This window comes from Mytilus trossulus, chromosome 7, assembly GCF_036588685.1.
Source record: "Mytilus trossulus isolate FHL-02 chromosome 7, PNRI_Mtr1.1.1.hap1, whole genome shotgun sequence".
NCBI lineage: Eukaryota > Metazoa > Mollusca > Bivalvia > Mytilida > Mytilidae > Mytilus > Mytilus trossulus.
This window is the reverse complement of record NC_086379.1, coordinates 56652292-56664533: the sequence shown is the minus strand read 5'-3', so window position 1 is coordinate 56664533 and position 12242 is coordinate 56652292. Positions and strand designations below refer to the sequence as shown.

Below are 12242 nucleotides of genomic sequence, written 5' to 3'. Positions count from 1 at the left end.
CATTAGATACAGTTGCTTCCCTTTTGTTAGATACAGTAACTTCCCTTTTGTTAGATTCATTTGATGATATTGGCTTCATCTGTAGGTTTTTAATCTTGATTACAGGTGAAAAAGACTGGTGCACTTTTCTATCAGGACTTGGTTTATATAGCAATGTTGATGAAGCTTTTGGAACGGATACTCCCCTGCTAACTGGTTTACATCTCTTTTGAACAGCTGGTTCCTCGATCATGGTGGAAGAGGCCAGAGGATTTGAACCTTGACCTTTTGATGATCCAAATGATTGTTTCTTCTCTTGGTTTCCATTAACAAAATTCCCAGCCACAAATGAAGTAGAAAATTGAAATGAATCTTCTAGATTGTATACAGCCTCATCTTCACATCCTTCAACCTCCCTCTCAAAAAATACAGTTTCATCCTCATCATCGGATAGCTCAGTATCGGTAGACATTGAAGAGTGTTCTGAATCGCTGCATCCATCAGATTGAAGCTGGTCTCTGTATGATTTGGAGTCATTTAAAGTGTTGATTAGCAGGCATTTCTGAATGTCTAAATCTGTTAATCCTTGAGGTGTAAGCATAAAAGTGGGGGTCATGGGGTCAACTGATTCAAGATTTTTGTTTGGAGTTACTGGAAATTGTGATTGGTTTATCCCAGCAGTGGACAAGACGTCTTTGAATTGATGTCGTAACTCCTCAAAATCTGCTAGGAATTCTTGTTCTTGTCTTTTGATAGCAAGCTGAATAAGAATAAAAAATATCATAAGACAATTGAATTACAAAATTTATATGGCTACTTATCTTATTTCACTGTTAACATAGAGTATATCTAACTTTATTTTTAGCACATAAAATATCTTACTAATTGTTAACACAGAAAAAATCTAATTTCATTATAAACCCAGAAAAAAATCTATTTTCATTGTTGACAAAAAATTGTTTGGCTACATTTTGTTTTTTTGGTATCACTAGGAAATTTTATATGAAATATTTAGAAATAATAATTATATAAAAAAACACCAATTAAATAACTTACCATATTTGCTTCTAACATCTGATAGTTTTCATTTTGGAAGCCATTCTGCACGTCTGCATCTTTCAATGTCCAATCTAAAAAATAGAAAAAGAAAATATAATATCAATTTCTTGTTTTTATTTAAATTTAATTCATAAAACAATCCATTATTGAATACAGTCTATTTTCTGAACAGTTATAAATAGGAAATAATTACTCATTCCTGAACATTTTTAAATTTTAAAGATAAATCATATTTTTTATTCAACAATTAAATTTAAAAGTAGAACTTAAAATATCCTAAATTTTATATAAAACTTACCATTAAAATCATTCAAGTTCTTCATGATGAAATCTTCTCAAATATCTTTAATTGTAAGTTGTAAATATGTAAAACTTGTAGATTATTAGATAAAGAGATGAAATTGCAATTGATGACAAATGTAGATTTCAGATAACATATATACCTAGGCTATACAACTGTGTGAAAATTACTTACAAGTAATTATTACACATTACACATTAATTAGTACTTAATGCAGTCATCAAGTGCATGTTGATTATGTATCTTTAGGTTACATTAACAAGTACTTGATTTAATGAATGAATGAAGTACTTGTTATTATACCTCAAGGCCAAATGAGATTAAATTTTGTGTTAATTAACAATTCTGCTGGTGTTGATTGGCTATATGAAAGTTGTAATATTTTTTTATTTCTGAACATAGGTGTAATGTAAGTAGATGATTAATTAAGTTTATTACCTTTTATTGTTCAAATGTACAAATCACCAAAGGAATTACAATGTACAAGATTTGAAATAAATATAAATTGCAATGAAAAGATACAAATTCAAATTCTTTTTTAACTATGAACCTTAAGACTCATCAGTATAATCAAGTACATGTCAATGTATACATATGGCATATTACAAACAATATAAACAATGTGCATAATAAACAATAGGTGATGTCAGAAGTTTCAATCCAAATATCTTTTATCACATTAATCCAAATATCTTTTATCACATCAATCCAAATATCTTTTATCACATCGATCCAAATATCTTTTATCACATCAATCCAAATATCTTTTAATACAATAAACTGTTTTTTAATTGTACAACGTAATTTTCTTAAATTTTTAACCCATCAGTAATAAAAAAATCAAATATTCTAAATAAAATATAATTAAGCGCTGATTCTGAACAATCAAACCTGAATTGTATATTGTCCAGTATTAATCAGATGCAAATTCATGGTAGGCAGCAGAAAATATCTGCATAAAACTATAGCATAAAAAGATATGTAGACTTTCAAATATAAGAAAAATAAAAAGTTCTTCGGTTCTCCTTCTATAAAGGCTGAAATCTGTATTGTTGTTGGGTTAATTTTACTGAATTAGCCATCTAGTCCGGCCGATTGGTCCAGATATAGAGCAGAATTGCTCACTTGATGAGGAAAGCATGAAACTTTGCATAGTAGTTCTTAGTAATTTACCCTTTGATTTCAGCTATGGACCCACTCTGAAAAAATCCAATATGGCTGCCATTTTCAAGATGGCGGAAAAACGGTATAAAATTCAAGATTGTCCTAAAAGTATTCTACATAATTTCGGAAATTAAAGTAATGATTCTTTAAAAATGGACTTCATGTTCTTAAATTTGTTATCAATTAATTCTAAAGTATAAAACAAATAATTGGGTATTTCTATAACACATAAGTTGCAAATATAGCTGCATATACAAAAACAAAAAATGAAATTCAAAATGTTAATCAATATCATAATGTTACATGTTATTGTAATTGTTCTTTAAACGCTTTCAGTTTTAATAGTTGGAATGAAATAGGTTGAAACTAGTCGATTGACGTTAATATAGGTCGGTTAAATGTGGTGGAATAGTAGGTAACTCATCTGAACATTGAGGCAGTGCCGAGGGCACCTTGTCTCATGTCTCTTCAATGCCACATCTTACGTCACTTATCGCGTTTGCATCTGCCGTACCCACTACATTGTCAAAATATTCTATGCAATCAATAGGTGTACCTTTCTTCAGGCTGATTAGACGGTTGCCATCATTTTAAATGGTTAAGGGGCAACTATTTCCTTTTCCAACTACGTGTGTAACCAATTTGCAACATTTCAGCGAGCATGGTCCTAAATGCAATCCTGGTCAGCACTTTTATTAGTTTTAATGGTAACAGTCATGTTTGAATTTGGCGGAACTGTGATGGTTCTTTTTATGGAAACTAGCTGAGTTAAAATCTCGTTTCCACTATTAACCCTTACCATGCGGTACCCGTCTTTTGACGGGCGGACCCTAATAACCGTTATTTGGCTCTAATGGCGTTCCATACTTTTAGAAGTCCACTTTATGATACTTATTTTAAAAGTTATGCATGTTCCGTCAATCTGAGGCTATCCATATTCACGTTTCTCGTGTATAAGTAGCATTTTGAGCACAAATACGGACTTGGAAAATTGAAATTGGCTAAAACTCGATTTTCTGGAGGGGTAGGCTTCACATCTGTATCTTACACAAGAAGTTCAGAGGCATAAAACTGGCAAAGATAGTGCAAACCCACAGCCATATAACTACTGATCATTATTATTATTGAAATACGCATAGGAAACAACTACTTCCGGTTTTGGGTCCATTCGAAGTCAAAAATCGGCAAAAATCGTGAAATTCGGTATTTTGGGTCCAAATGACCTTCTGTAGACCGATGAATCAAGATCAGATTCACTCCGACCTAACAACTGTTGGGGTCTATTTGTTCACTAGGGTCCACTCTACACGCAGGCTACAACTGGATACCTTAACCAGCAACCCTGGGTCTTCTGGGTCAAGAGAAGGGGTGAAAAATCGGCAAAATTGACGTTTTTTGCACCTGTTGACCCACTTTGGGGCAAATTCCCGTCAAAAACTTCCACGTTTATATTGATAAGGTGATCTTCCATTGAACTGGTGATCTTCCATTGAACTGGTGATCTTCCATTGAACTGGTGATCTTCCATTGAACTGGTGATCTTCCATGATTTTTTTATCAGAAGAACCGAGATTATATTGATCGGCCAATCCAAAGTTATGCTGATTAGTTGAAAGCATAACATCATCTAGTTTTGTGACAATTTGTGAGAGGTTATGCAACTCATAATCCAAAGGACTGCTCATATTTTCTTTATCGGTGGTCGATGGTCATAATTGGCACTTTTTTATCTATATATCGCCATCTGGTTTGCTTTTGAGGTTTTCAATTGTTTTAACGCCTTGTTGAATGTTTCTGGGTTCCTCTCTATTACATGCCTTGAAGAATCTTTGTCTTTACATCCTCGACGGAATCTTTTAGTTCCAATCTGGTTTGATCGTCTTCCTTGCTGAAGCGCTGCTCCAAATGAATGCTTTTTTAAGGCCTTGGAATCATCATCTGTGTTTACCATGCAAGCGTACTCAAAGCCAACATCGGCCTGGCAATCTGGGGCCTACACACATTTTTCCTGATTTCCCATTGTCATCTACCGGCAGTTCGTTCAAATTGGTAAATGAGCGCCTCCCAAGAGATCGATCCTCTTTAATTGAGTTTTTGAATTTTTGGCAGCTGTGGGCTTCGGCTCTGGTCCCTTGCACAAAGATTTTCTTGCCACATGGTATATTCTCTCTCCAGTGAAGAGTCTGAAGAAGAGGTGTTGTCACACTCTTTTTCTTTCCTCTGTCCTTTCCTGGATCGGTCAATGGAGCCAACTTGATGTTATGGGAAGCATATTAGAACTCCAGAAGCTGAAGAGGTTGTCATAATTGGAGTGATAAATGTAGGATTTGCCAATGACTCGACGGGGGTGATACCGTAAGTAGGCACTGCCTTCAACATTGGAGAAACTTGATAGAATCCATTTGCAGCTAATTGTTTCTGTAATGGTGTGCTGATCTAAACCAAATATTATTGACTCATAGTATATGGTTAGTGTGCGTAAGAAGACACATAAGCCTTTTGCTGGTATCCTTGAATAGTACTAGAGGTTTATAGTATGTTCTTAAATGGAGATTGTTGTTGAATAATTTGAACTGTCTCATGCAGGGCCAAGGGCCCTGACATAGGACTTTTGACTAAAGGTAAAGACACCTTCAACAGAGTTGGCGCGGCTTATGGTTCATGCGAACTACAATTGTGGAAAGACCCACGGCATGGATTTTGATGTGTACTTTTCGTAAACTTGTGTTGTACTGGCTAAGGTCAAATTTTGGCTTAGATGATGTGTCCATTGCACAAATATTAACTTCTTTATTTCGATTGTCCACTGATTCATTCACAACAGATGCAAGTTGTTGGAAGGTACCCTGCTGTTCAAATGCACTTTGAAATAGAACTGTGTCTCCTTCCTCAGTTGTTGTCAGCTTGTCCATTTGTCTCACCACAACATTGAATATCTTATTGGTCTGACCATCAATTCCGCCAAGCAATTATTACTAGCCTTGTGGTCTATCCTGTCTTCAGACGGCTGAAGTTGCTGAGATATTGCTTTCACCTGTTTGTTATTGATATTGATTGCCTCTTTCTGTTCAGCTTGAAACGTAATGAGACCAACACATATTTTATCTATTCGCGCTTTGCTCTGTTTTATATTGCGGTAAATATTAGCTGTTCTTTTAGCATTTGATTTTCTATCTGTTAAATATTCTTGGTACAATTGTTTAATAATCATTTCTGAGCTGTCCTCTGTTAAAGCGTCTTCAGCTGTGGGTTTCTCAATATCCCCAAGTGATTTAGTTTCTGCCATTTCAATGTTCTTGTCCTTGTTGTCCTTAATTCCTGCCATTTCACTGATATGTGTTTAACTGATTCTCAATTCACAGTTTAATGTCTCAAATTGCAAAATATTGCGACCAAGAGATAAAATAGGCACTGAATAATATCTTAAGGCAGATAAATCCCAAATCATAGCTTTTATGTGTGACTTAAAGGGAAAATTCACGATTTTTTACTTATGGTTTAAATATGTTCATTATGACATAATATATATATTCACAAAGTTTTATCGCTATATGTGTAGTAATAAAGGAGAAATTCAATATTTAATGAAAAAATATTAACTACTTCCTGTAGGTCGTGACGTTTTCTCCTGGTTTTTGCATGCCGGGATTTAAAATACAAACATTAAAAGTCTTGGTTTTTAATCATATTTTAACGTAATCGTAAGCGCGCCGATGACTTATGCTTTATCTAATAACCATCCGATAATAAGAAGATAAAACGCACAACGCACATACGTTCAATTGTACATATTCATGAGATAAATTTTCTATGTTTAACGTATATATTCGAATTATTTTTGTAGACACCACAAAAAGTTATAAATTTATTTTAAATTAATGTATTTTCGGACTGATAAGGTGAACAAAGTAAAGTACAATAATCTGTAAAGACAATATGTTGGTGTACTCTTATTGACCTTTTACTATCTCTGCTATGACTTGGTTGATACGATGTGTGTATTCACGGTTCTGTGGCAATACTCGTAGATGGCTTGTTGAAAGGTAAATTGTTATTTGCACTTCGGTATTTAACCACGCCTCTCGGGCACACCTTGCCAGGTGTGACTGTCTATTCGGATCAGTGAATTATAAGACAAGGGAGCATTCAATACACATATTTAAAATATATATTCAAGTTGGTGACAAATAAAAATTGATCGCCGTGGAATTATTAAATTATGTTTGGTGCTATTATTTATTTGAATTCAATTAAGTTAATTTACTAAGAAATACACAATTTTCGGTTAAAGACTGGAAACTTAATTCATATGTCCGATTGAAATGATTTACACCTTTTGTCCTTGATTGATGTCTAATAAAAAGGAGAACTTAGAAATTATAAATAGCTTTACCAAAGTATTTTTATTTGTCTTTATTAGGCAAATAAATGAATGAGAACACTTAGATTTAGACTTTTTAAAAGCCACGTAAAAATTAATAACTGGAACTCACTGAAGATAACTCTACCGAAGCGGAATATAATATGAACGAATAAAGAAAAAATACTTTTGTACTTGAGAAGTTTTAAAAAATTGACAGCAAATTTAAGGTCTTCTTGGAATGGAATCGAAAAATTACGAATAGATATTCTTTATCAAGTGTGAAAAACGTCAACCAAATTTAATCATAATCGGGGACGTCCTTATTAAAATAGTCTTCGTCTCACAACGTATAATACTTAATAACTATTTGACCAAAGATGTTTAAAAACAAAAGACAACAAATTTAATGTCATCTTTCCCTATTTTTGAATGTAATTATAAGTCTGTTCAACAGGCAAGAATACCCCTAAAGCGGACAAATATCTGACAAGCAGTTTATTCTTTAAATTTGCTGTCATTGAATATCAAGAAAGAAAGTAAATGCCGAAAATGATTTGAAACTTTAATACTCAATAGCTTTCCTAGAAAATATTCACATCCCTCGGGGATTATTAGTGTACGTCCAGTTGCATATGTCGGAACAATTGTGGTGATGACGAATTTCTTTCCGTTTATTCGAGAACAATCTAATTGATAAATAAATCTGTGATTTTACTATGTTCATAACTTCGATGAACCAAAGCAAGTTATAGATCGACCTGTATTTAAATCAAATTGGTCCTCTTCTTCTTCTTCTTCTTTTGGTATACAATAGTCTATCGAATTGGATGAATACATACTGTTGGTATACGTGGACTAGTCTATTTACAAAACTTTTACCCCAATTTGCACAAATTGTATGTTTCTTTCTTATGTTCAATGTATACATGTATATATTTTAAATTGCGCTGTAGTTCCGTAACTTTCTATCCGGGCGTATAAACGAATCGTCGACAAGTGCGCACATTTTTTTAATCAACATTTCTGGAATGATCCAACTATGTCCTTTACTATTGACAACGAGTAAATATAACATTTTCCCAGAGACATATAATACAATTATATGTCTCTGATTTTCCCAAATTAACCCTTAGAAAAAATACGTATATTTGTATATCTTCAATTTTTTAAAAATTTTTTTTGGTATCATTTTTTTTTTATAAATAATATTCTTTACACCAGAAATTTTATTCATAAACAAGCGTATGAGTTAAGTAATGACTAGTATATTATATCACTTTCGGACACGCAAGACAGAGATGTATATTATACATGCACCTGATAGTTCAAAATGGAAAGTTATAAGTTATCGGCCGTGTACACTGATCAATACCTACAGAAGTGAAACGATGCATGAACTTGCAAACCCGACAGGAAATCGCTTGAATACCTGGACATGTCACCTTACACCCCTCACAATACCTTTGGGAGTAATACCTTAAGCCATGCGGGTGATCAGTGGAGCGAAGATCCTAATTTATTTGAATAAAGTATATTACTTTAAAGAATTATGAACGAATTAGATTTTCGAAAACAATTTTCACGGAACACTTATTTATGATTTGAACTTTGACTTTTTAACTAATTCCAATATTAACAGTTTAAAAATAACAGACTATATGGTTATTAAAAAAATAAGAACATTTTCCGAATCAAGTTAGTTAGTCAGATAAAACAACCGTACGATTGACAAGATATCGACACGTAATTACGACTACATCGGTTACTGTAGTTTTGTTTCTTTGTGGTTTATAGACATATCGTGATTTTTATTTGGACAAGATAACAAAATGGCGTAACGCAAAGAACTGATACTCAAAATTTAAAATCGATGGTGATCTCTTATCTAGCGGAATAAAACTTTAATATTTATAAATTTGAGCATTTTTATACAGAATGGACATAATATCAATTTTTGATTTTTTTGCGAAGTTTCCCTTTAAGACAACAAATAGTGCAGCTTTTAATAAAAGCTACTACTGCAGCTTTTTATGAAAGCTACTACTTTGTGTATGAAACGACAAGCAATGCAAAATCAGAAAGGACAGAACTGGGACCGATACTAAATGACACTTTACATCAATAAAATGCTTATATTCAGGTCAATTCTCAATAATGAATATTTGCTTATTTTTCACGGCGGCCATTTTGAAAATAGCCGCCATTTTGTATTTCAAAAAAAGATCAAAACAAAATCTTGCTAAGTACACCAAGTCATTCAAATATGTTGATTTTTGTGCACCCAGCATCAAATCTACTGTGGTGTGTGCAATACTGGAAACTATTTTAGAAAGTACGGCAGCCATCTTGAAATAAGCCGCCATATTGAATTTTGAGGATGGGTCCATAGCAATATTGCTCAGTACACAAAAATGTACCATCATGCAAAAATTGGTGCTTTCCTCATTATTTAAGCAATTTTTTCAACGATCGGCCGTTCTAATCAGAGACAACTTCTTTAATCTAGGGAATCAAAAACCATTTTGAAGCTATCTGAACAAAGAAAACTATTAGTTATTTTTGTTCCAGTTGACACAGTGGCATCAGGCAGAAAGATTTCTTTTCTTTTTTAATTGAATGGACAAAAGACAATGGAAGAAAAATAGATGGAAAAAAAGGGACAAGACAATTATAGCTAACATTGGATTTTTGGATAAGATAAGCTGAAAATTAAAACATATTTTGTACTTTGATGAATCATACAAATATCTATTAAGAGGGTCTCATTGGGGGGGGGGGTTCTGATCCCGGATCCTGCTTACTGTTTTGTCATATTCCCGTATCCCACTTACTCTATGTACATAAGCAATTCTCATTCTTTTGTAATTTCCAGTGTCCTGCTAGACTTCATTTCCCATTTCACGGCACAATAATTTGACCTTCACGTGTCACGCTTACAAAAAATCAGCAATCCCGCGTCAAGCTTAGACCCCAATGAGACCAACTATTTAAGATTTGATTTAACAATTTGAGAGTTGGAGATTGGGTCTCAAATGATATAAATGATAAATGACTGCACAAGAGGGACATATTGATAACTGAGATATTAGATAGAAACTTTACCTCTAATATATCCATTCTCTGTCTAAGATTATAGTTTCTGTCATAAAACTCTGCTGTCAAATAGTCGGCAACCTAAAAATGAAATACAAAAATTCAAGGATAACCCTCCTTTTTAGGCATTAATTTTATTTCAAACTTTAACCTTAATGAACCTTGGGTATAAGAGATAGGAAAAACATTCAGATGGTTGACAGTTGAACAGAAAATATTCATAAAATTTTGTCATTCTGTATGTAGAAATTACAATAAGGATAACAGCATGAATCTGCTGTCTGGTTTTTTTTCTCCAATTTTTTTTAAAGTGCACTTACTGTTTCATCTAATGATGCAAAGTAGGGAATGTGAGCTGTAAATATGCACTCCATCAGTGTTCAAGAAAACATATTTGTTCCTTTTTATTGTTTAAATCATTTAAGCTATGCAAAACTTAACTTATATTTTAAAATTTCAAATAAAGTTAATTCAAAATTTAGCAATTTGCATATAATACAAGAATATATTGTCTGGATTGTTAAAAAAAGAAATTGTTTAAACTATAGATTGTAGACCATAACTTCTTATAATCAAAGTGCTTGTGAGCAGTGAGGGGTAAAGAGTATTCATTTTGCATTGTGAACTAAAAATGAAACATTCCGTTGTATTAAACATTGGAAGGCAATACTATGAATTATCTCCCATTGTCAATAATTCAAGTATGTTAAGGTCTGGAAACTATCAATCCCGTCCCATAAGGGCTTTGATTGTTGACTGCAATCTGTTTTAAAAAAAATATAGATAAACTCTACTCTAACATAATGTTCTGGTGTAACTACAATGTATTGAGAGAGAGGGTTATTTTTTTTAAATGGGATTCTATTTTTATTCTTGTCTTGTAAAGGAACGCAGATTACAAGCTTAAATCTCTGATCCTAAAGAGTAGGACACAACACTTTTTTTACCTCTGCATGTTTTCAGGTTAGTGAAGATGCTTTTATAGCTGACTATGCAGTATGGCCTTGCTCATTGTTGAAGGCTGTACAGTAACCTATAGTTGTTAATTTCTGTGTCATTTGGACTCTTGTGGAGAGTTGTCTCATTGGCAATCATACTACATCTTTTATAAACTATTAATATCTGTTTGGTATATCCTGTCAGATGTGAAACAGGGGGGAGTCGATTCATGGGGTACAATGTTACCTGTATTGGAACACAGACTGTAAGTGAAACCATAGCTTTAAATCTCAGTTGTGTATATCCAGGCGTTGAAGACTTATCTCCCAAGTGTAATAGAACTTTTGTAAATTCAGTAGCTATCTGTAAAAGATATATTTGATTTTGAATTTCTGTGGGCCTGATAAAGTCATTTCTATTAATCATTGAAAAGTTCTTCTGTCTATATTAAAAAGTTGCCATATTTAATCAATTAAAAAAGTACACAACAGTTGAATTAAACCATAACATAATGTCAAGATTGACACAATAACAGAATGTCAGTATTTTATGCTCGTTTATATAATTTTTCTATTTAGATGTGAGCAAATTAACAGCCTTCACAATATTCTAAACAATGATCTCTAATTTTTCATAAACGTTCACACATTTTACTACAAACGTACAACAATTTTATTAACTTACTGACAACCAGAAATATTCCAACGGGTAATAGGAAGTTGCTACTGTTCAGTGAGAAATATTAGGTTACTTTCCAATGAAACTATTATCTTACTTGCTTTTTGTTTGAAAAATTTCAAAACTTATGTATCGGTACATTAGTTAAATTTTTATATATTTTACCTCTTCTAAACCATCTGGATGTTTCCTGATCAACCTCTCGGAACATTTTAGACATATCTCTGTTCTCTCTGGTTCATCATTAGATATCAGCCCTAAAAAAATAGCCATTTATGTTTCTAAACATTTTTACGGTTTGAGTACCATTCATTTACAAAATTCTACTGTTTTCAATATATTATCACATTGAGATGAAGAAAAGTAATGATAGTGTCCTTCCTTTAGTATATGTTTATCTTGAAATATCATATATGGGATATTTGTATCAAGAACAACCACCTATATGTGGTTATCTTTCTCCTACATAATGTAAACTCCTCCATAATATGTTTTCCTGCTATTGCCATCAACAAAATTTTAAAATATAACTATTTACAGTTTTCTACATCAATAATAATACTATAGAAGGGCTGGCAAAGCAGTTTCTGTGTAAACAATTGTTTCCTAATTTCCAGTTTTTATCCCAACTTCTTTGGTGCAATCAGCAGTTTCATACCCTTGTAG

At 32.8% G+C, this 12242-nt stretch overlaps 1 protein-coding gene across 1 annotated transcript in view; it reads right to left on the bottom strand.

Moving 5' to 3' along the window:
* LOC134726539 (telomere length regulation protein TEL2 homolog) overlaps nucleotides 1-12242 on the bottom strand; it is a 61629-nt gene that overhangs the window by 36058 nt on the left and 13329 nt on the right. Inside the window, exons 12-14 of the mRNA XM_063590945.1 lie at nucleotides 11742-11833; nucleotides 11145-11261; nucleotides 9969-10040 (exon numbers count right to left, since the gene is read on the bottom strand). Of these exons, the coding sequence (XP_063447015.1) occupies nucleotides 9969-10040; nucleotides 11145-11261; nucleotides 11742-11833 (281 nt within the window). The remainder of the gene's footprint in view (nucleotides 1-9968; nucleotides 10041-11144; nucleotides 11262-11741; nucleotides 11834-12242) is intronic.